General features: G+C 32.3%; 1 protein-coding gene across 1 annotated transcript; it reads right to left on the reverse strand.

Annotated features, from left to right (window-relative positions):
* Nucleotides 1-130: 130 nt before the first annotated feature.
* Nucleotides 131-27083, reverse strand: LOC124367242 (probable ubiquitin-conjugating enzyme E2 C). The gene is made up of 6 exons (XM_046823934.1): nucleotides 26886-27083; nucleotides 14489-14516; nucleotides 8781-8867; nucleotides 7163-7367; nucleotides 4104-4222; nucleotides 131-391 (listed from the first exon to the last, which is right to left on the reverse strand). The coding sequence occupies exons 1-5, from the start codon at nucleotides 26987-26989 to the stop codon at nucleotides 4107-4109; spliced, it is 540 nt and encodes a 179-aa protein (XP_046679890.1). The 5' UTR covers nucleotides 26990-27083; the 3' UTR covers nucleotides 131-391; nucleotides 4104-4106.

Below are 27083 nucleotides of genomic sequence, written 5' to 3' on the forward strand. Positions count from 1 at the left end.
GAAAAAAGACTGAAACCGATTTTATGTACACATACATTTTATTTCCTATATTTAACTTAAAAATACTGTGTCAATGAGATATAAGACATTGCTACATTTCTGATAAGGATATTAAATGAAATGAACAGGAAAGTGATATAATAAATTTATTAATTTCATAAATAAATTACAACAGAAAATACACAACCAATATAATACGAAAACATACAAAATTAAATAATAAAACAATGGAAGTGTACATTGGAATTAAAAAATCACGTCAATTTCAGAAGATAGTAAAAGATATGGTTTGTGTTAAAATAATTTGAAAGAAGACTGTACATTTAATATCAATTCAGCCTAACCAGCAGTAATGAAATATCTAAACTAGGGATCAGCTTCACTATCCGATCTGGAACAAAAAAGATAGCACAAATAAGAGCATTAAACTTAATTTAACGTCTTTTCTATATTACTATATCTATCTATGTATCTAATAAAAGCCAGTTCTGAGGAATAAATCCTGAACCCAGCAAAAAGATTCTGCCTAAACATTCAAAATAAAAAGTTGTAAAGTCTTACAAATAAATTGTCATGGTAAGATATATTATACCAGGAAAACAATTTTTTTTAGTAATAATACAAAGAATATCCAGTAGCTTTGATTTCCAGCGAAAGGAATTTGCATCCATGGAGACTGTGTGGAAGAAATTTTGTTCGGTAAAGCTAATTCTGTTTAACTTGCCTCCATTCGCTACAGGAGATAATGTTCAAACCTAAAATGCAGAAAGATACAAATGTTCTTATTGGCCCAAAACTGATGAATGGATATCCAAAAAGGTTGTTAAAGATCTCCAGGAACCCTTGTTAACTTAAATTGATGACGCCACTACCAGAGCTGGAATTCCCACTCACCGTCACTGGTACCAGCCCTTGTCCAGTCCATACTCAATACTCCATTTGGTTTTTCAGCCCCCCAAACTCACTGGCACCAATTTATATTTTAAAATATTTATTAATTTAAAAAAAGGATTTCACTCCCCTCCAACAATACAATATCCACTCTCACACAACTCGTCATCATCAGAACTCTGTCTGGACTTGGATAGAATTCTTTTCCTTCAGAAAACAAGTGTTCAATGAGTTCAATATCCCCCACTGGACTACAGTTACATATATATATATATATACAGTCACGATTCTACAAACAACGAACACATTAAACCAAGATGGCAATACGAGGCTAGTTTGTGGAATAGAAACAGTAAAGTAGCATAACACGCAGTAAGCAGTACAACCTTCCTCACTCATTACTGGGCTAACACACTAAGGCAACGAATGAAGTAGAGGAGCTGGTTTACCAGTAGGCCGCAGTTCATTCTATTGTTACAGGGCTGGAATTCCAGCCTCCCGTAGCAGAAGTGTTAACCCTTAGAGCACTGGATGGTAATTTCTATATTTCCCTAAGCGTGTAATTAGTTTTAAAATAAATAATGTTAATTAACTTGAAGTTCTATTTGAATTATTATTTCTGAAGTAAAAATAATAAAAACTGATTTTTTACATAAGATAAATATGTACAGAAAACAAAATATAAAATCTTCCAATTCACAGAAAACACAATAACCTATTATAATAAAAATTGAAATTTCTATTAAAGTCATCATAAAGTCACTATAAGCAATATTTATATACATCATGTAATTAATTAAATAAAGGGACAGAGCCTGCATGCAGATTTCAAGAACTGCACTGTCATCTTCCTTAAACAGAAGAATTCGTCAAACATGCCGGTGTACAGTGGAAATAATTGAGTCCCATTGCTATGACAACCAATTTCGGATTGATAAGTGAGAGAGAATTACAAATAGAGTGCATTTTTAGGTGGATTATTCTTTTTCCATTCACAGACAGAAGATTGATACAGAAAATAAAACTATCTCAACTCTCTTCGTAGGTATGAGCTAACTGGGCGGATAGAGGATAAACCATCATGGCCGAGAGAAAGAAGTGTTATGAACTCAACCTAAAGCAAGCTAAATAAGCAGAAGCAACCCAAAAATTCTCCAATCGGACAAAAGCAGTCTGACAGATAATAAACCAAGAAAGAACAGCAAATCGAGGCAAAAAAGAAGTACAGTCCATGAAACTTGTAACTGCAGGCAAAGAACTATACAAACCTAATGAAATTACAGAGGAATTTAATAAACATTTTGCTAGTATAGCTGAAAACACATTAAAAGCAAACAAACAGAGCACCAAATGTAAAGTAATAACTTGTAAACTATCCCCATTACAACAGAATCTGACTTTCTCACTGACAAACGAACAAGAAGTTAAAGATATAATAGCTAAGCTAAAAAACAACGCCTCCTGAAGTACTGATGAAATCTCAGGAAAACTGGTAAAGCACTGTTGGATGCTGTTCTGGTCTCTTTAAACAGGAATATTCCTCTCTGCTTTTAAAGAAGCTAAAGTGTACCTAAAGTTAAAGAAGGAGGACAAAATCGATATTGGAAACTACCGCCCCATTTCAATATTCCTACTTTCTCAAAAATACTGGAAAAGATTGTATTAAAAAGATTTTTGGCCCATCTAATGGAGTTAAAAACCTAACCAATAGCCAACACAGATTCATCAAAGGAAAGTCTACAACCACAGCCATGATAGATCTTGTAGAGTCATAGATTATCTTGACAACATACCAATGTGATATGATACCATGTATCATATGTATATTCTGACGCATAACTGTTCTCAATGTTCATGTTAATAAAGAGATTCTGATTCTGACTCACACTAAGACCGGAAATGACAGAATTAGTTGTACCTTTGTTGCTTTATGGTGTCCTCAATATTAAAGATTCGACAAATTCACTGTTTTATTGTTCTCAGAATTATCTGTAGTACAATTTATACTGTTCACAGTTAATAAACAAGGAAAACGCAAACTACTTCAAAAAGTTTCTCCCACAGTACAATTGTTTCTAAGGGAAAATTATAAACTATCTACAGGCTAATATTAACCCTTAGCGAGCCACAAATAAATAACCAAAACTACTCCTAAGAGCCATACACTTTAAAAATAAAAAAATTCCCACATACCAAGAAGCCAATTTTTTTTAAAATAATTCTTATAACATAACAGGTAAAAAAACGACAAAATATTTTTTTTTCATTCTTTATTGTTAATTTACAGCCAAAAATGGTAAAATCATAATTTCACTGAAAAAATTTAATTTGGACATTCTATGTGTTTATATATAAAATTAACAATAGTTTAACACAATTATTGTTATATTTTACAAAAAACAAGCATATAGTAATTTGTATTTAGAGAAAATATAAAGAATATAGTAAAAATTTATATATATACAAATTAAATAAAATCAATGAACTAAAAAAAAACTTGACAATAAAGCCCTACATCACGATAATAATACATAAACTACACTGCAAATTGATTAAAAATATTGATTAACACCAAAATTGAAAAGATAAATACGCGGATCGAAAATGGAAGGGCGAATAAACATCTAACCTCACGGAAGGCTACAGGCGGACTGAGCGCGCATCAGTAGACGTCGTTGGCTCTGCGGGAGACTATGAACATCCGGCCGCCCACTATTTTGTCGATCGAACAAGAGCCGTGACCTTCAAAATAGACACGAACGATTGTCTCTTGTTTAGATAAACCTTGTTTGACAATTTTTACTAAGTGTGTTACCCAGAAATGCTTTTAAATAATATTAAAATAAAAAATTGATTTTGCGTCAGTGGACGTCGTTGGCTTTTAGCGCTAGTTTAGGCATGACGTCTAGTAACGTCATTGGCTCGGTAAGGGTTAATAACCATCTACCATGTTCTATGCAAACAGTTCGCTAACAAAACCAAATATTTGATCTAGAGACATTTTTGTGTCTTCATGCTGGCCAAAATGGTCTAAAAAATTTTCCATTCTACAAAATTTAAATAAAAAATGCAAAAAATATTTGTTGGTCACACATTTAAGCACACATGATTATTCATCACGAAAAACAAAGCACGATCTTCATGTTAACATAAGTAAAAGTTTCAAACTAACAAAGTACTATAAAAAAAACTAAGGTCACATGAGAACTTACTTTCTAACGTGGCTCAGAGACGGCTTCCTTATAACTACTGTGGAGGTGTTTCTTGTACTCGGACTGTCTGGACCACAGCTCTGCTGCTTGGGGGTTGAGGGGGCTGTCATTGTTGGGCTCTAGAGTATAAAAGAAAGTCATAATCAATGAGATAAGAAATCATGAAGACATAGACTTTAGGAATATTTTGAGTTAAGAAATGCTGTAATACTGAGTTTTTTTAGTGAATATGAGTGATTGTTCCTAAACTAGATGAAGACAAGATATTTTGAGGGTAAATTTTAACTCTTAGTTAATCTGTTTTAACCATACAAAGCACAACTGCTAGAGAATCATCTGCAAGTTAGTCAATTTATGAACTGTCTAGTGCCGCTTAGTTGGAGATAGTGCACAATTTACTGATTTTTCCAATATTATTATTCAGGTAGATTAACTGCAATCATGCACAATGGTTAATAACTTATTTTAATAACATTATAGCACCTTCAATAAAATGATTCACTTATTGTAGTAATGAATACTTAATTTTATGGCAATATCTAGAGAGATACCATTGGAAAGACGTTCTTTCCATAAGTCATTTCAACTGTTTAGTCATTTCAACTTATATAATGTATGTTTAAATTAATGGTATTTGTGGTTAGTTGTTTCTGTATGTCAATTACCTCAGATTTTATCAACTCGTTTAATGCTCAACATAATTTTTTAAATTTGTGATGACATTTATGGAAATACATTTGTACCAACGTTGACAGCCACTATTGACCAAAAATAACTCCTTTTTTTAACCCATTGCGGATCGTATTATTTTGGCGTGCGGGCACCAGCGGGCGCGAATTAATTCATGGTCAGCGGCCGCACGAACAGCAATGGTGCGCCACATCGTATCGCTCGCTATTGTATACTAGAAAATTCAGCTGCAAAGGTATTTGTTCAGATGGAACATGGGCCTGCTGGGGTATCCGTGATGTAGGAACGATAACACGAGAGCAAGGTTACGGCGTGGCAGGGATGATGTCTGAATCATAGTCTAAATAAAGCGGCTCGGGCGAATCGATTGCAACATCCAGGCCATTGTCTAGACTAAACCCACCAACATGTACGTCTGCGTCATTTAGTTGTGTCACTAATCTCAAAAGTATTATAATAACAACTGAGGAAAACACCCAATCAGAAGCGCTAAAAAAGCAGAGAGTAAACTCATATGAATGATTTTTCAACTTCGACATACAACTGCGATCTGTAGGATATTTATAAAACTTTTGAAAACTCTAAACGTAGACTGTTGTTAAACACTCTTAGTACACAAGTGAAGACGATCGCCCGATATATCAGACATTAACAGAACTATTTGGAGGGAAATTTAAAAGCAGACCGCTTTTGCAACCTGAGCTCGTCACCGTGCCGTTAGGCCCGGCCGCTGCGTGACGAGCCCAGCTCGTCAGTGATCCGCAATGGGTTAACCCTCTAAATGCTAACTACATTCACTTGTGCTACACGTTTTTTAGCAGTTTTGTGAACGTAAGAAGTTAATAATAAATAAGTACATAAAAATTAACAAGGTGTAACATATTATATATAGTTATTTTTCAGCAAGAAAATTATAATTACAATTACTCACTGTTCCAAGTTGGAAAATTATAATTTTTGTTAAATAAACTATTTTACATTTAGCACTACACAGCGAATAACTACAGTTACTCAAATAATAATCCAAAATATCAAAAGTATGACAGATTTATTACAAATAATAAAATATATACATATAACTTGCACATTTACTTTTTAGAAAAAATCACAGGAACAAAAAAGTATTCTTTTTGCCCAATGAAAAAAGCCCTTAAAATCTGAATATTCAAACAATTACCAACAGCCGAGTTGTATAGCATCCAAAAAGAGTCCTTGTTGGTATTTTTTTTACCTGTATTATGATTTGAAAAAAGCTATAAATCTGAAATCCGATAAAAAAAATTCCAGCTGATGATATGAAAAGTTATAATCGTCTAGCATCAGCATTTAGGAAAAGACTAAGACGGAATATGGATAAATTAATAGTGTAGTTTTTCTGGTTTATTATTATTTGAAATAAAACATCGAGGAATATTTTAAATTGAGGGCAAAAAAATTGTAACTATACTATTATTTAAGATGAACCAATAATTCTGTTTTATACTCTTCCTAGATAACTAAGTTTTCTAAAGCTAAAAACATTCTATTGTCTGCAATAAATTTTTACTAATTGTTATATTTGTTACAACAATACTGAATGAACACAACAAAATATCTGCAAACGTCAGTATACTATCTTGTTCTTAAAATGAATAACAAGAAAGTAATGGATTGCACTCTTAAAACATTCACAAAAACTCTATAGTGCATCTATAAACAATGACAATGGACCATCACTACTTGATCATAGGCAATAGCTGATGGAAGGGTTTAGCCAACTTCAAAATCAAAATACAACTATATATAATTGGCCATATAAACACAACAAAAAGGTTTTATTGAAAAGATTGCTTTTATTGTGATTCCAAAACATACATGTATGTTTACTTTAAATATTGAAATTATTTAAACTATTTTTTATTACAAAATGTCCTAAAAATATTACGCTGGCAATCCAAATACAATTTTTTATGATGTTGGCAATAAAAGGATTGTTTCAACAGTACAAGTAGATGTTTATTGTTTATTTTGATTTATATCAACATGAATTATGTGTTAAAATTAATGTTATGAAAATGAACAATTTATGGGAGTGATCAGAATATGTAATAAAATTATAATTTTTATTTTTTTATTTATGAGTTATTATATTTCTTACTGAAGAAAAAATAAATAATACAACTACTAAAGGCACTTTTAGACTGAGAAATATAATCTTAAATAAGCTGTTTATTAACAAAATGACTGACTACAAAAGGATTTGTAACGACCAGTTTCTTGGGCTGAATATATTATGTATGTTATTTTGAATTACACAATATCTCGTTTATGAACAAATACATTGTATAATAGTATCCTTGGTATAAAATTAGCTACAGAATTGCACTCACCTCCAAGGAGAGACTGGATGGAGAGCAGGATGGTCCTAACATCATATAGCGCAGACCATTTCTCTTTGAGGATGTCTAGGCAAATGTTGCCACCCGTGTCCACGTTAGGGTGAAAGCAGGGAGTGGTGAACCGGACTACAGGGGCAGCATATGGGTAGCTGTTGGGGAACTCCATGCTTAGCTTGTACGTCAACCCCTCGTATACCTGTAAACATTCTCAGTTAAATATTTTAATTGTTACAATCATGCCTGTCAATCCGCTGTGTTAAGGGCTAAAAACAAGGCAATTAACTACATTATTTGTGCAACCTGATATGACAACTGATAACTGATTTTGTAATAAACACCACACAACATTAAGAATTGTGGTTGAATTATTAATTTTTTTATTGATTTAATAGCACTACTGTCACAGAAATTATATATATATAGTATTTAACAAAATTATCAATATAGTGGTTACTAATTTTACTAATTTACTAAAAAAAAAAATTACTAATTTACTAATTTTAATAATGTTTTTTTTTGTGTGTGTGTATACATGTATGTGTGTGTGTGAGTGTGTGTATATGTATATATGTATACGTATGTATATGTATATGTATGTATGTTTATATATATATGTTTGGATAAATAAACTTTATTGGTAAAATAATAGTAGTCTATAATACTTTGAACAATTAATTGTAAACTGTTAATTACTAAGCATAAATTATGTTAAACTAATTAATGTTATTTTGACCCTATTCAATGTACAGTGTGCATTTTTACTTGAATAAAGTATTTATTGATTGATTGATTGATACACAGCACTGGTGGCATATTCATAGAACTTACACGTCCTTGCATCATAATAGGAATTTCACATTCTGAAGTATATTAAGGGTCAGATAAGTTGAAACCTAGTGAGGACATTTTCTAATTCTTCAAAGTGAAGCCAACCAATGTTAGGCCTTAAAATGAACTTTTTAATACACGACTGTCCTACTCATGCGAAGTGAAGGTGTTGAATATAGTTAGTAATGTGGCCTGTTAATTATCATTTCGAACAATTTTTTATTTATTTTTAATAACACAACTTAAGGTATTTAAAAAATACTTATATGTCATAAGAAAATTATCATCAAGCACGTTACAAATACAAATACAAATAAAGTTTTAATTTCAGATCAACCGTGATGTTAATCATTAATTCAACCAATAAGGTTATTACAAATTTTCACTGACCACAAATGTCAACATATTGGGAGTGCAAGGCTAGATCGATAGGTGTAGTCTACTGCGAAATAATGGAGTTGTTGGAGTTTCTAAGTGTTAAAGGTAGTTGCTAGCCTGGACATAAGAATGTCCGCTGTAACCGGAGAGACTGGTACAATGCTGGCCTCCCCTACTTCCAACGTGATAAAACTGTGACATAGCGCCATTACTTCTCATGGGTCTCAACAAGAGATGGACCCTATCCTCAACCTTACCCATCCTGAATATCCTGTTACTCCAGGAACAAGCAAAAAGTCTCTTTAGGATTAAGTGGAATGAGAGGTTGTCCACTTTCGTCCTAAGAAAAGAAAAAAGAAAAGTACATGTCAGACTATTAGATAAAGTAGTATCAAATACTTACTGTCTCTTTGGGACCTGTGATTGTAGCAATCCACTTGAAAAGGTTCTCTCCTTCTGGGAATGCAGACACTGACTTGTCTGAGCACATCTGCAAGTATTTATAATACAGAAAATAAGATACATGTATTATACATTTTCTTTCTAAGCAATAAATTAGTCATATTTTGCACACTCTTATTTGTTCTAAAAATTTTAAGTACAAGGATTGTTTTATTTTCTATCTTTGATCATGTTTTGAAACAGTAAGTCGAATGTATGATGCATTAATGCGCAGTAGTCGACTGCGTACCTCTTCCATAACACCTTATGCATTGCAGAGCATCTGACCATATTACAAGTTTATCTGACAAGACATAAAAATGGCTACTACAATTAATTCTCCTGTCAAATCCTTGTTTTATGTTATTTTTACAAGCTGAAGGCCAAAATGTAGCAGAAAATCACTAAGATATGTCATAAGTACATGGTGAAAGCTTTGTGACGGTATAGTTTATAAATAATGCAAACAAAATTTAAAGATAAACAAGCTGATGTTCATCATGTCGAAGGAAGTCAAAGACGTAAGTCTGTCACAAAAAAGACCTTGTTGAACGAACTGATAAAACAGTTAAAAGGCAATTGGAGGTTACCAATGCCATTAGTGAGTTGTCTGATAAATTTCCTTAAATTTCAAGATCAGCCATGCACACTATCATAATAGAACACCTAAGCTACAAGAAATTTTGTGCTTGATGGGTTCCAACGATGTTGTCTGATAACCACAAAGCTCGACAAATAATGGTAGCAGCATTATTGTTTCTTAACCGTTATGAAGCTGATAGAGCAAGATTTTTTTAATAAATTATGACAGGAGATGAGATATGGGTTCTGTATGACACCCCAAAAAACTAAAACAAGTCACATCAATTAGCACATGAAATAAAACAACAAATTTAAATTTAAAAAAAGCCTTCAACAAAAAAGATTATGTCCACTGTGTTTAGGGATCAGAAAAGTGTTCTGCTTTTGGAACTCTTAAAACCAGGAACCACGATAAAAGCAGAAAGCTAAAATGGTTGCAGAAAGTACAGTAATTCAAAAAACAAGAATAGGAATGCTTTACTTCTGGAATCGTCCTTATTCATGACAATCCAAAAATCTAATGTATGCTGATGACACGGTTTTGGTCCTTTCTAGACAGATGGTTGGTAAACCTGCCTCATCACCTGATATTGCAATGCACTTATTGTTGGGATCGGCTGTTACAATATACTCCATTAGTTTTTTAAATATTTTTCTTTTCAATAATTGTACAGTTGGTAAACTTGTAAGATTTCATGATCAGCTGTTTAACAATGTATAAATATATACAAATGGTAATCAGTCAGGTTACCATCTCATTAATGAAATAAAATTTTTCTTCTAAAGACCATACAAAAACGGGTTTTATTATTTATTTAATGAAAACCACAAGGAAAGTATAACATATGGTTTTTTTGGAATCAGTAAAAAATTTAATTAAAAGGGTTGTTGCATTAAATAATTTACTCAAACCCTACACCCCATTCTTGTTTGTCTTAAAACATTTTCTATTATACTGTTTCAAAACTAGAAAAATTCATACAGATTTCATGTCAAATACATTACAATATAGGTAACAATAAGAGAACTGTGACAATTTCAAGATTTGGACTAAAAACAGTCGTTTGAGCGCAGTGAGTGAACGACACAACAAATAATTAACTTAACCACATTGATTTGTTGGTCTTGTTATTATGCACAACTTTGTCCATTTAATCTTTGCTGTATATCTTTGGTTTGCAAGATCTCTTTAGTGTGCATAAAATTTGGAACACATCAATGATACACGTTTTACTTATATTTTACTTATATATTATTCAATTTGGCACAATATTGAGCACAAATTATTAGGAAAACAAGAAACTAAAATTGTAATTTTTTAAGTTTAACACTACTTCATAATTACTAATATATGAATTCTTTGAAATTCTATATATTAACACAAGGTATATTTTGACTTTATTATAGTATACGTATTTTCAATTATAAATAACTTACATCACGTTTTAAATATGTTTCTTACTCGCAAAAAATATTTAAGAATTGCATAATTTTGTCATTTTTATAGATTTGTTGAATTTAATAATTTTTTTACTTTCACAAGCCAACGGTTGGGTTGTAAACATTTCCCAAAAGAGTACGAAAAGCATTTCAATGGATGATTATCCCGAGATCCAAGAACATGTTTTAGTCATAATACATCAAACATAGTTTACCAAACTCTATTTAAAAAGTAGACTTAGATTTAGTAGTAACACACGATTTTTTTAAAAGTTTTAATAATGACCAAAATATTTTTTAAAATTAAACACTAATACAAATTACCAAAAGATAGCATAATACGGCATTCACGATTCATAAAAACAACAAACTAAATCAGTGTTATACCAGCTGGTAACAGTTGTAACAAACATTTTTTGCAACAATGCAAATTAAATGCAAGAAAAAAATATTTTCTTTGATCTATTCAAATATTAAGGTTAACCCTTTTAATGTCTGAGTATGATAAAGATGTTTATCCGAAAAATGCCACAGATTTCTCTTAAGGCACGGCTAAAAATTCCAAGCCTATTACAGCAATTTTGTAACATTTTACTATAACATCTATAAAATCAAAACAGTTTTAGATTGGCTCTTAGATAATTTTTTTAATTAAAAATACACAAATGGTATTTAACAAAAAATTTAAGAACATTTTTCCAGTTTTGTATAAAAAATAGCACTTGAAAAATGTCCTCAAAACAACTGATATTACTATTTACAACTAAATATGTACAAATAAACATTTTTATTATCTACAAAACTGTAAAGATAACATTACTTTTTGTGTATACCTATGTTTTCACTTTTTCTTATAGGCCTAATCTAAACGCATGTGATTCCTAAAGAGTTTATAAAATACACAGGCTATAACTGAGTTCTAAATAAGTGAACACTTGAATTAAAAAAAAAATGTATTTAGAATTAAAACTTTTAAGTACAGTGGGAAATAATTAACAAATCTTATAATGAAATGGAATTAATTTAAATAAACTAAACATATTTATATACAGTACATAATTTTTTCAGTTTTACATGAGAAATAGCAGTTTGAAAAAAATATTTCATTTAAAAATATAATACCAATTTAAAGAGAAAATGAAACTAAATACAAACATACAAATGTTTATTTATACTTTAAAAAATTGAAAAAGTTCTTGTTTTTTTAGAAAGCTACTAAATTTTAAAATAAACATCTAATTAATCTCTATATACATATTTTTTTCTTGTGATTTGGTTTATTCTGATTGTTTATATACCAAGAACTTATAATATGTAAAAACATTATTGCGGTAGAATTTTTACTGTGACCATCCATGTATACAGATATCGGCATTCTTCAGTAATTTTCACTACGTCCGTATATACAGGTATTGGCACTAAAAGGGTTAAAACAGCTTTTGCAAAGCTTGATAACTAGAATGACAAGTTTGAGAACTATAATTGAGGCATATTGACATTGAATAGCCGATGATACAGATGTCTCTGGGAGCAGTTAAGGGAGAGCTAAGTGACAAAAGCATTTTTTATTAACATTTGAAAAAATACTTACATTCTGCTTACAATCTACCAGCCACTGATCATTTAAAGGGTTAAAGAATTAACTATTCACTATTTGTATTTAGATCCTTTTAATTCTACACAGTTATAGACTAAACAATTCATTGATTTAGTCTAATAATGTAAGGATTACTATTTACTCATATATTTGCACTTGTATGTTTGTATTCATCATTGTTAAAAAAAAAAGAAATATCATACATAATAATTACATATTTGACATAACATTTATGTACGTGTCTGACAGATGGTTTTTAAGTGTGTGAAGCTAAAAAAAAGACTAGCAAATTAACTATTGTTGCATATTTTTAATGCATTTGACATCTTTCACTTTGACCTCCACCAAAACTAGAGTAGCTGACAATTCATTGAAGTAAGTTTTTTTGGGCGGGCTATGGATGTATGTTTTGCACAGGAAAAACTTTTGTTTCTCGTAACGTAATGTAACGTCACATCATGTCATGCCTGTTTGCTCTTTAGCTGCTAGGGGCGGGACTATTGTGGCCATTTTTAAGTCAGGGCGTTTCTCTGTTCAGTTCAGTGGCTATCCAGGCGTGCTAATGAGAGGTTACTGTTGCTCCTTGTTAAAGTGACTACTTCTTTTAGCAGGCTATGGACTGGGGAAAAAATGGAAAGGCAGTAGCAGGACTGACCGACAGTAGTAACTACTTCTAAATAACGGGCTGTGAATAAAATCAAACACAGACTAAAATATATAGTAAAATACTGGTTTGAATAAATCTATGATATAATATTAATTCATATTCCTTTCACTAATAGTTTCATCCTGACAAGAATAAAAGATTAAAATAAATTGATTAGATCTTTTCTAGTTAACAAAGCCGTAGTGTAATTTAATCGTGGAAGAAAATGAGTCTTTCTGTTGATTATAATTATTATAACCTTTACTCAATTACATTGGTCCTTACCTTACATTCACTTATTTAATAAATTACACTTAAAGATAAATTAAATTTAACAATGTCAAACAATACAAAACATAATATGTACAAAGGTTTATGGGACAAGATATTTAGTAAGATTTCATTCCAGAACTGTTACTTCTTATCAGTTATTATAAACCCATAATTTCAATTTTAGAAAATAATGACAATGAAAATGAAGTCATGATTCCGGAAATACAAGATTGTAGTGAAAATTATATAGACCAAATTATAGAAACTAATACAAATGATAATAATGAAAATGTGTAAGTATTTATTACTTTAATAATTAGAAGTCAGTGATCATTGTAATATATGAAATGTAAAAAAGTACAAAAATATTTATAAAATGAATAGAAAATAGAAAAACTATGTTAAAAAATTGAGTCTCATATTATAAAAAAATAACCATTTAATAATTACCAAATGTACTTTTACAACATATACAGTATATATATATATATATATATATATATATATATATATATATATATATATATATATACACACTGTATAAATGGCAATAGCCTTATTTAATTTCAATAAACATTGAATCGCAAAAAGTACTGGGAGTCGAACCCGGATCTCTCACTTGCCGGGTGAATGTGCTACCATTACACCACAGAGCGCTTACTTTTTCCGATTCAATTATTTTGTATTTGGCGGTATCTATCACATATGCGTTTTTTAAATAAGCAAACTAACATATGATCGGAAGACCAAATACCTGTCAAACGACTTTTATTTACATTAAACTGTATAAATGGCAATAGCCTTATTTAATTTCAATAAACATTGAATCGCAAAAAGTACTTGCTCCGCCGGGAGTCATATGTAACAATGTAACATATATATTTTATATATATATATATATATATATATATATCACACACACACACACACACACAGTCCGTTATAAGAAGTAGTTGCTTCTGTCAGTCAGTCCCACGACCGTTTTTCCATTTTTATTTTATTACAAGAAAAACCAGGTAGTGTTGCTACACAATGCAGATTGGCTCTTGCTCATGGACTATTTATATGTAAACAATGGAATTTAATGAAAAGGATCAAAATGTACTGAGTAATTGAATTTTAAAGGACTTACCATGAGAGTCATGAGTTCTTTCTGCAATCTGTAACATGAGAAAATAATATTATTACAGTCATCCTGAAAATCTTAGCATTCAAAGGAAACAGTGTTGTACTACATACAGTTATGTATATAAAGAGAAAATCACTGAAACATTGACTGCTTGCAAATACAGAACACTAAATAAATTTGAGCGCCAAGTAGCCACAACTCTATATAAATATAAACATTATTCAAACAAACTCAAATCTACACTAACACTTAACTAATTTTGCATTTGCAGTTACATTCAAAAACATGTATGGAATTCTAAAATTGTACAATCCTGACAATCTATTTGACCAATAATTAGTAACCAGAAGTAGGGATGTAATTGTCCTGCTTATATATTCCCGGGTCTTTGAAATTTTAATTCAAATTACTACCTCGGAGTTGAACCTCGGAAATGGTATGGAAACTAATTTTTTAGAGTTGTTGCAACACTGAAAAGTTATTAAAATTAACAGAAATTAAAATTGGGAGTTAGAACTTAGGTTAAAAGAAACGGTAGTTTAAGATAAAAACCATTAAAATACACTTAAAGAAGTAAAAGAATACAGCAATGCAAAAAATGTTGAATATCCAAAATACCCGGACATACATTTTAATATTTTTTTAATTTTGAAGGATAAATACTGTTGCTAATTTCAATTTAACGCTTCAAATGACTGTGCTCTACTCTTATTTCGTCAACACTCATTAAAACAACTGTTGTACAAAACTAAAAACTCTTATCTTGGATATTGAAATGATCCTTGGGTAAATACCCATTTATTTTTACCCTCCTGCTGAGTATTTATTAATAAAGTCACTGTATAGTGATTATATTCTAAAATATTCCACTTGGGCATTCTGACACCACTTCAATAATAACTGACTCATTTATAGTCAAATCTGTAATGGCTGAGTCGGCTTATAAATACAACTTTCACACAGTTAAATGTTTCTGCGGAACCAGATAAAATTCCATCTGAATTAGGAAGCTGTCATAGACTAGACTCCTTGAGTCTCGAGTTCATGTCTGTCTGAAGAGATCAAAAGTTGGTGACAAAGAAGTTCAAAACGAATTCTTTTTATTTTTTTCGACATCAGAGACACCTAGACTACAAATTCAAGTGTAATCTAGATAAAAAGGAGTTCCTATTATCCCACAAGGTACACAATTGAGTGCACTACGATGTTTTAGACCTCACCCAAAAAAGCACGGTGGAGTAACTGAAATTTCTGAATCATGGTGTTCTTCCAGAGTGCGCAAAAGGCCCTTGAGGCTTAAGTGCATGATGGCAATAGGCCGCCCCATAGAAGAAGAAACATAACGTAACTAAGGTGGGAAAGGTTCATTTAATGCGAATTTTGTGTTCAGCCCCACTTTTTTTAGTTTCTTTGGTTTTTTTGACTGTACCAAATGGATCTTGTGAATAGGCAAAATTGGGGCATCGTACCAAAAAATCGTGCACCACAGACCTCTGACCCTCAATGCTAGTCAACAGTGTGTCCCATGGTAATGTGTTCATAAATGTTTCTTCTCTCTATTTTTCCAAACTGGATAAACGTATTTCTCTAACATGACAGAAAGGAAGAGTACTTGGTATACACAATGCTATATCGACATATTGAAAGACACAGAGGTATAAACAAATTTAATGAGTGAGTTTAAATTACCAAAAGTCGCTATTTTAGATGCCATGGTAGCTTCACCGAATTTTTATATACTACTAGCTGTCACCCGCGGCTTCACACACAATCTTTAGAACCGAAGTCCTTATATTACTTAGTAAAAGCAATCACGATGTAATATGATGGGAGTCCTATAAAAATTTTAAAACATAAGTAGGCATACATCAGGTAGATATTATTTAAGTTCATGGTAAATAGTATCAGAGTTTACCTTAATTATTATATCATGTTTGGCACGTGTAGGAGCATTTCTGGTTCTAATTAATTATATACATAACGGCACAGCTGAATTTGCCTTGTCATCCCGATCAAGAAAACACAAATCTCTAAGCATATGTTTCCAGTCCTTGTCATATATTTCAGGTCTAAGATATTTCCAGTCACCATAGTAGAGTTTGCCTTGTTGTTCTGACGAAGAAAAAATATATACGAGGGGGTACCCAAAAAAAAACCGGAATTATTTTATAAAAATTATATATTATCAAATTTTTTACAATACGACCTTATCTCCTTCAAAATAATCTCCATTACAACTAATACACTTGTCCCAATGGTATTTCCATTGATCAAAACATTTTTTGTAGTCATCTTTAGAAATGGCTGCAAGCTCGAGCTTCGTTTTTTTCTTAACCTCTTCAACGCTGTCAAATCGTTGACCTTTCAAGCTTCTTTTCATGTGTGGAAATAAAAAAAAGTCGCATGGAGCGAGGTCAGGCGAGTAAGGTGCGTGGGGCAGCGGAACCATGCCGTTTTTGGCTAAAAACTGCCTAACTGAGATGGCTGTGTGTGCCGGTGCGTTGTCGTGGTGGAAGAACCAGTCTCCAGTCTGCCACAAATCGGGTCTTTTCTGGCGAACACTGTTGCCCAATCTTCTTAAAATCTCTAAATAAAATGTTTGGTTGACAGTCTGACCTGGAGGAACAAACTCAAAATGAACAATGCCTTTAGCATCAAAAAACCAAATCAACATGGTTTTGATGTTTGATTTAACTTGCCGACATTTTTTTGGACGAGGTGAAGATGGCGACTTCCATTGGCTTGACTGTTGCTTCGTTTCTGGGTCATAACCATAGCACCATGACTCATCACCAGTAATTACCTTTTCCAGAAAATCGGGATCATTTTCGAGATGTTCTTTCAGAAGGCGGCAAGTTTCAACTCGATGTGCCTTTTGATGGTCAGTCAGAAGTCGAGGAACAAATTTGGCAGCAACCCTTTTCAGTCCTAAATCTCCTGTTAAAATTCGCTGAACCGAGCTCCAAGTTAACCCACTACTCTCTGATAGTTCCTCAATTGTCTGTCGACGGTCGGTGAGCACAAGTTCACGAATTTTCTCAACATGTTCGTCCGTTCGAGAGGTAGATGGACGTCCAGAACGAGGTTTGTCTTTAATCGACATGTCGCCATTTTTAAATCGAGCAAACCACTCGTAGACCTGAGTTTTCCCCCTAGCATCATCTTTGTAAGCTGTATTCAACATTAAAATAGTTTCTGCAGCATTTTTACCAAGTAAAAAACAAAATTTCACAGCTGCACGTTGTTCGCTTAAACTTGCCATGACAAAAAACGAAACAAGAACAAAACAGGGTTAGCGAAAACAGTCACTACGAACGAACAGAATGCACTAGGACAATGGAACTGGGGTCACTGAGCTCGCAATGGGTTGCGCGACACACGCCTAGCGGCAGGAATGTGTACTACACGCTGCCGGCTGCCAGCAATACAATTCCGGTTACTTTTGGGTACCCCCTCGTATACTTACGTAGGACAGACATGTCTACTTCGGTTAAAAAGTGCCTACTTAAGACCGTTTTAATTCACTTGTCTACTGTCACAGTTTAGCTTGCCATATTGCCTCGGTCAAAATACTATATACATTCGATTACCTAGTTCTCAGAAATCTCTTTTGGTCAAAATCATATTGACATAGTTGATTTTGCCCTGTCCTGATAAAGAAAATAACACACATTTAAGTAGGACTTAAAAGCCTATTAAACGACCTAGGGGGAAGTCCTACCTACTGTTTATGTACTTTTTGGTATAATGAGGAAATCCTTATTATTAAGGTTATGCAATATTCCAAAATAATCGTTATTAAAGTTTTGTGTTATACCAGTCTTGCTTTTTTAACTGTAGCCAGGGAAACAATGAATCGTTGAGGCATGTTAGTGTTCATTTCTCTGTTTTCCATAAGCCACTGTTCAAATTCAATATCACAATGTCAAGGATGCCCACCAGTTTAAAGTAACTTATGTGAAAACATTCATAACTTTGTTCATCACTGGTTTAATCTGGATTAAAATGTATATATTAACTTCGTATTTACTATCTACATTATACTACTGATCAATCACTGTTTACTTAATATTTCATCAAATTTAAATGTAAACAGATGTTTCGGCCAATTTGTCGACATAAAACTGAAGGTTTGAACAGCTATTTAGTGCCAGTTTGATTTGGATTATGAAACATAAAAAATACATTTTTTCTGAATTTAAAAATATTCAAGATAACTTTTATTATCTTTTCCTTCATAAAAACCTTCCATGGATTTCAATGAACATGTTACAAAAGGAATTAACCGAAGTGGTCCAGTTGTTCTCAAGATTTGCGCTTACCAACACATTTTGCGATTCATTTTTATTTATAAGATTAGCAACAAAAATTTGCTTGGCTATCTCAGCTTTATGGCATTTCTTGCAAATGACGACAGCTGGTGACGAAAATCCATCACTGTGGCACTTAGTGTAAAGGTTAAATACAGTATTACAGAAAGTTGTTTATATTTTATATAAAAATAACAAAAAAAATTTCACCAGGAGTTTTAAAAAGAATTACAAGTGGCCACTCTGTAGTTGTAAGACTATTCTTTTCCTCAAACTCGTCAAATTTACAATCCAGTTTTTTATACACAAGGCATTGGGAAACAGCCACAACACTCAAAGGGATAAAAACAACATCTTTACATCAACAAATATTCTTATTAAGTTATATATTATCTCACAACACAGCCTTAAAGGATACTCATGGCCATAGGTTAAATTATATGACGTGACAAAACATAATACAAAAAGGTTTAAACAGGAGAATTGAAGTCGAATAAGGTATTTATTAATTTTGAAATGATGGTTGCATCTTTCATGCTCAACTTCACATGTATGATTTTGTGCAGGGTTAGTGAGCTTTAAGATATCATTTTGGAAAACATTGTATATACTTATTTTTTTGAGGGAGAGGCGAAAGAATGCTTTATGCACACAGGTGACCAGACTGTAGTGTGGGACTCCTCTAAGCAGTGGGATGGAATCCAAGGGTTACCCACTAAAGAACTTCCTCTACCTAAAGAGTAGAGTAAACCTAAGGATCTAACCTGAGATTGTTTTTCACATTACTTCAGGCTAAGCCTAAATTTTGCTTATGCCCATTTTTCAGGGCTCTCTCCATTTCAAGCTGTGTGATATCATTTAATCTAGTCCACTTCTCTGTCTAGATCAGTCTTCTTTAATCGGAGGACATCCTGGACAAATTGTGAAACACAATCCCAGTTGCCCTCACCCTCCTGCACACCATGTCAACTGAGAATGTAACAAGTGTCCTTCCTCCACAGCCTTTTCCAATGCATGCATGGGAAGAAAATGCGTTCCACGGTGCCGAGAATGTCCGGGCAATAGATACAGTCTGGTGAACTGACTTTGCACATCCAATGCAAGCATGACCTACAGTAGCTGTGAGGAAGTGGGTAAGCTACTAGTCCACCTCGCTGTGCTGTGTCTTTTCACGCAAGGTTAGACTTGTTTTATGAGTCTTGTAGTCCAATGTCCTTGGGTCTCTTCCTCCCAGCTATGTTGCCATTGGTGGTAGGTTCGCGAATGATCTTCTGATCAGGCAGTATCCTTGCTGATATCGTCTTAAATCAAATAAATTACCTTCCTCTCCCCTGCCAAGGAACACACTCAAAGCCCAGTCTGACACTGGACTGAAGCTATCCGCATCCGATAAACCTCTTTGTTAAGAGCATCCATATAGTATCCTCAGCCCCATATAGTAGCAGAGACTGTCCAGTCTCAACATTATAAAGATTATACAGACATCAACAAACAAACATCTTCTGCTAGACCTAGGTACCCCGACATTGGCCATTAGCTCGCTAAGCTATGTAACAATCTTAGCAGCCTTGTCCGTCGTTTGGAAGATCTAGTCCCTCAAACTTAAGTTGTCCACCATTACACCAAGGTACTTGGTGGTATAATTTCCACAACAGATATGATGGCAGCCAACAGATCAATCCACCTCCCAGAGTTAACCCTGGAACTGGCAGTCACTTTTCCTCATATGGCAAGCCAATTTTTAGTTGTTTTGTAAGCGTACTTTGAAAATCTTGTAAAATTTACATTTTTACAATAAACCGATGTAGTACATCATTTTATTTTTCTAAAGAATGTAGAGATAATTAAGGTATAAAAACATTAAGCATAAACCATTAAATACAATTTTTAAAAAAACCTTTTTTTTAAGTGGTGGGACTGCACCTTATAAAGTGTGAAAATATAATAAATATTAGAATCTGAGATAGCCAATTTATTCTTCATTTTATCCAGTTTAAGAAAATATAATATATTGATATCCAAGTTATATTCGATAAAAATTAAATACATTGTAAAAACCACAAATAGGGCACAAAGACTAAATTTGTTATTTTGGATACGATTATTTTCAAAAAATATAATTTTTTATTAGGATGAAATAGGGTAAGTGAGAACACGGAATAAGTGAGAACCTGTGCTTAAAAACTAGAAATATACTAAATCATTTATCTATTCTCATTTTAAGTCCATTTGGAAGATAATTTTTTACTCTATCGATGTGTATCATTTTTATTTTAAACTAACAAGTTTAATAGAGAATTTGAGCTGGACTACTAAATGTTTACATTTTAATTCACATAATAAGTTTAGCAAGTGACTTGTTTTAAATTCATAATCATAACTGAGACACATAGACATGTTTTTAAAGTTACCTATGAGTTAAGGAATAAATGAAGGAACACAGGTAATATATATAAAAATTATGTTTTTCCAAGCTACTTCATTATTGCTGAGATTTCTGTTGCCCCATGAAAAAACTGTATTGGGGTAAGTGAAAATATGGCAATTGGGGCAAGTGAGACCTGGAAGACAAGGAGAACTCATTTTCAATGTATCTTTTTGGTCTTACAACATTCAATAGAAGAGAACAATGTTAAGTATTTCTTAAGCAATTATTTTTACAAGATAGTGAACTAATAAAAAAGAAATAGTTTTCATATATTGTTTAAAATAAACTTATTTATTTATTTTAATCTATGCAGACACTATCATCTTTAAACATGTATCATAACAGAGCCAGGTAGGTTAAAATTAAAAATATGTTTATATTCGGTGAACAAACTTCTGTTCTTCCACTTACCTCAGTTGCATTTCTATATGTGTATGTATAGCCTAGTATGAATTGGGTAAGAGTGAACCCCAGACTCAACATTTAAAAAAGCAACCACTTTAAAAAGTTACAGGTATTTCCAGTTAAAAATTTGTAAATAATTGTAAAAGATTCCAATAAACTTACATGCCAAATTTGATTGAAATATTATTAACCACTGCAGAGATATTTAAGCTCAAAGTACAAATATTTTATTTTGCAGTTTCACTTACCCCACTTTACATGAGATGTTTCCAAAAAATGCCAAAATTTAGAGAATTATATGCATTACAAAACAATAAATTAATTAATAATCAATTTCTAATTTTTATATTTTTTATAAGTGGTGGAATTTAGGTTACCTGAATTTTTTTCTATGGGTATGATTATTTTCAAATTTAATTCAAATTAAAAAAGTAAATTTTGATATGGAGTTATTCCACTGATCATATTAGTTTTACTATAAATCAATATTAATTTTGAACTTTTGCTGAAATACTGGCTTAGTTTGGGGTTCCAGAAAGCATAAAGGGAAACCTAGGTGCCACTGTCAAGGGATAGATTGTCTGAGTCCAACACGACAATTTCTCCAATGTCAAAAATCAGCAAAATTTTGGAACATTATTGAAATAAAAGGCTACAACAAAACTATACAACAACATAATAAATCATACCCATGATATATCACTAATATTGTAGCTCCAAAACACTTTATCTGCACTGCACAATAGCCTAAATTGACCTAGATTTACTAATTACAATATAGGCTATCATATATAAAATCATGAAATTACTAACAAACAGACAAACACAACATACTGATTTAAAAAGATCCATAGCGAATCGTTTATAAGTAATTAACACTATCTTGCGAATAAATACCTTTTGTAACTGAATCTAAAGACCAAAACAAACAAATACCGGTACTTTGGGATTATACCGACCACATCCAGACATGAATCGTTATTTGACATTTTGCTTCTACTGATTACTAGATTAGCGTAGAACAATATTTCGCCAATATAAAACAGGAATTGTCTTATCGCAAACCCCTCCCCATCCTCAGACAGAGGTCAAAGTCGAGCGGTCTAGTAGATAACGTGACTGCAGAGTCTCGCCGCCCGTTCAGCTGGTATGCCGCGACCCAGAAACCGGTGCTAATACTCAACAGGTTGAGCGAATGTGGGGTTCAGCTAAATGGCGTAATAAAAAACAAAAAGGAACAGCACGACACCATCTTGACTAATACCTAGCTGAATACATGTGGCGGTCGGCAGTTGCAGCTGAAGGCGGAAATCCACTACACTCACTCATCCTTGATATTGCTGCATTCTGGGCGTCACAGAACACCCATTAACAAATTGATAATTATTGTAAGTTTGTAATTTTATAATTAAAGAGTTGTTTTTTCGTTCTATAATGTTTGTTTCTATAAATTTATATTTTTGTATTCCTCATACTGGTGTGGTCGGTATAATCCCAAAGTACCCAAATACCTGTATGAAAATGGCTATATGAAGACAATTATGCAAGTTTATGACCTCACCGTGATATCACTGTTGCCAAAACAGTATAAGCAATTCTTTCTGAATTATATAAACTGTCAAAGCAGGTGACAAGTGTCAGATTGACATTACAATATAATTACATTTCAATGTCGATCGCCAATCCCGAATCGACATTAAGTCGATTGCCAATTCGAGGGTTAGAAAGCATTCTTGACATCAAGCGTAACAAGAAGCACCATTGTCAAAAAATTAGTTTGTTTTGATACAGTATTATTGGAAAAATTAATCTAAAATGATTCTTTTATGCAGTGTTGAAAGAAGTGATTATTCTTGGCTATACCTAGATACTTTTGGCCATTGGTCTAGACATACTTCATATTGTGAAAATATACTAAATTTTAATAATAAAAAATGTTTTGCTTAACATTATTGTTTATTACAGTTTTTAACCCTTTTAGTTCCAAGAGCCAATGAGTTCAGCTCGCTGATCTTATTTCTGAAAAGTGATGAGGGCCGTCTAGATCAGCTTTTCAAATATTTAATTCTTAAACAGGCAAACAGTAATGCATCCGGCCATCTCCACAGGGTAACACCAAAGGTGCTGATAGCGACGAATGTAAAACATCCCTTGTGATATTGCCGATCAGTAAAATATAAAATTCCAAAAGGTTGATCTAAATGTTCACTCAACCACACACCACCAAGAACTCACCTAACCAAATTAAACCCATCTAAAGCAACGAAACAACAGTGTATCCTCATCTACAGGACAATGATCACCACAATTGTTGCACAAAGAAAAGGAATGTAAAATTGTTGAACTAAAAATAAAAACTACACAATACAGAACTTCAATCTAAAATAGGCTAATCAAATACTAGATATCGAGTAACCACTACATACATTGTTCGTTAATAAAACAAAGCCAGAATATAACTATCACACAAACACAACATAACTTGAATACAAAATGGCTAACGAGTACCACAAAACACAAAGAACAACATTTTTATTTTAAATGTAAATAGCAGCAAGATCTGACCAATTATGAAACGGGGAATAAGATGTGCAAATACGATGCGTATTGGCTAATAAGACTGAGAACACAAGGACAAAAGTTACAATTCATAGAGATAGTTACAACTGTTGGATGGAAAAAGAGGAAAAGCACCACAAAAACTCATAAATTATCCTTATATGCAGTTGTTGGGTAGGGTACGATAAGCGGACCCGGTTTTTTATATCGAAATTGGCAAACGATATTACTTAATCATAACCATCGATATAATCAATCAATACCGATTAATTATTTTGAACTTTTAAGTGAATTTTAACTTAAATAATCCATATCAACAGCTGTAAATAATGCTCGTAATGTAATATTTTAATTTTATATAAGTAACATTTGATTATTAAAAATGGCAGTTTAGAAAACTACACGACATTGTTTGGAAAGATGATAAGACATGTTTTTCATGACTTCAACATGTTGGACTCGTGCGGCGGAAAAACTCATTATATGAAATTTGTGGGAAAGAAACAACTGTAACTGTGAGAGGAGCAAATATGGTTGTCTTCAATTTTCCTAATTTTGGTTATAATAATTTGTTTGATCACTGTAAATATTAGATTCATATTTTAACCCTTTCAGGGCCAGGACCAAATATGAGATGTTGCAAAAATGTTTCACATATCATATCCCTTTGAGACCAGTCAAAAGTGCCAGGCTAAAATTGGCGATTTTGCAGTCTCTTACATTAAAATTTATAACTTTTCATAAAAATTAGAGAATGACCTAAAATTTGCACCAAATTACTCGTATTGATATATACTATCAACAAAAAAATATATAGATGTAGTTTTAAGTAATTTAAAATTAAAAAAAAAAATGTTTAAATGGATTAGCTACATTAGGCTACAATTTTTTTATTTTTTTTATAATAACTAAAAAAAGGAAAAATAATTTTAGTGTGGGAAGCCATGTTATTATATTGTACATTTAGAAAGGAACAACCATACAAAATTGTGTGTTATTTCTCTCATAAATAAATTTTTTGACACAATTTGTATAAATACGCATAATTGTACTTCGCAACATTTTATAAGTGATAAAGCAACTGACTCTTGTAACACTGCAAGAAACTTAAAATAAATATTCACATTATGGATGTACCGGTAAACAGATGATTGTAGGATCCATAAACAGTTTCAATACAGTTAAAAAACACTATTTACCAAGAAATATTTACACAATTTTATTTGCAATTTATTTACACTTTTTCTATTTACAAATATGCTACTTACAATTTCACTCCCGTGAGATCGCAAATTGTCAGTCATTGTAACTACTACACACAATAGCTAAGCAGGTAACTACTAACACTACTAATATTTACAACCACAAAATAAAATAATGAAGAAGAATCCAGCATACAATAGTACGATTACACCAAAGCATAATGAATTAACAACAATAGATCGAGTCAGCTGATAATGTCACGTGACAATTACGAAATAAAAATGCATAGCCCTCCAAAATAAAAATGATATTCATATTAATTATCTACAAATATACCAGGGAATAAAAAAACATAAAACTTTATCATTTGACGTCGTATTTATTTAAGAAAACGACAAATATCAAGGCGACTATAGGCCTATATTGCCGCCTGGCGCTTTTCACGTATGTCACCGACTGCAATATATTGCCGCCTGGCACTTTTCAGACGCGATCTATGGCGGCAATATATTGCCGCCTGGCCCGGAAAGGGTTAATTTAAAACATATGATTCTTTTTGAGAACTATAGATACTTTACATCGATTGATAGTTTAGGATTTGTGATGCGAATATTAGCTATCAATGATTATATTCTTCGATATAAAAAACCGGGTCCGCTTATCATACCCTACCCCAATTGTTAGCCCTACTCTGACCTCTAACATTCCTTGCACTTTTTCTTGTGAATATTGGTATCCCAATTATCCCCTCCATCAATGCCTACACCTCCATAGATTATCATCCTACCCACCCAGAAACTCAGAAAAAGCGCCTAAAAATTCTTTTTGGAAATGAAAACATTCTATTTTAATAAATTGATATGGTTTTAGATCTTTACAGCTAATTTAAATATTATCCGTTAAAATTTATAGGCTACAATAACTGAAACAAAGATCTCATTCAAACTGAATGCTTATGACAGATTAACACATATACATGGTGTTTGTTCAACTATGATTTGAACTAGTATGATATGAGCAATTAAATTTTCCAGAACTTTTAAAAGTTAAACTATCAAAGTCTTTAACCCACATTATCCTACTGGTACTGGTATGACACTTTGGTGAGTGTCATTAACCTTATTTAGTTATCATAACAATAGGCCTACTCTCCACACAGATACAGATAATAAGAGGATAAATAAAAAATTGGATGTTGCCAAACACACTGAAGAAACAAAGTACAAGTCTACAGGAATTATCAGGCAATACATAAATCTTTTAAATGTTTCTGTCAGCATAGGATATGAATTGAAAACCTTTCCTACAGAACCTAACCAAATATTCGCTCAATTTAAAGGAAAATAAGAAGGACGTAAGGGGAGGTTAGCCACCCTTATAAATATTGAAATAAACCATTATACTAATACGAGAATTAAAAACAAATTTTCGTTTTGCATAGACAGCATATTCCTTAAGAATAGAAGCCTTACTTATAAGGAATCTAAAACATTACCTTTTCGTCACTGCATGATTATCTTGAGGTCTGTTCTGTCGTTCTTCAGTGTTTTTTGATGGCGTTGTTTGAAGAGAATATAAGGGATTTATATTCTGAGCCATTTGTAAATTCTAAATTCACCAAATACGAAACGTACGACAGGACAAAAGCTTTCCGATTTTCTAACAAACTGTAGTTTTTGAATGCACAGTTTTC

The sequence above is a fragment of the Homalodisca vitripennis genome, chromosome 1 (genome assembly GCF_021130785.1).
Source record: "Homalodisca vitripennis isolate AUS2020 chromosome 1, UT_GWSS_2.1, whole genome shotgun sequence".
NCBI lineage: Eukaryota > Metazoa > Arthropoda > Insecta > Hemiptera > Cicadellidae > Homalodisca > Homalodisca vitripennis.

Bases quoted from the DNA above. Each gene is read 5' to 3' on its own strand.
- LOC124367242 (XM_046823934.1), bottom strand. From the start codon at position 26,989: ATGGCTCAGAATATAAATCCCTTATATTCTCTTCAAACAACGCCATCA. The intron at 8,868-14,488 runs GTAAGTCCTTTA...AAATACTTGCAG, and splicing joins AAGAACTCATGACTCTCATG to ATGTGCTCAGACAAGTCAGT. The intron at 4,223-7,162 runs GTGAGTGCAATT...TTTATACTCTAG, and splicing joins CATCCAGTCTCTCCTTGGAG to AGCCCAACAATGACAGCCCC.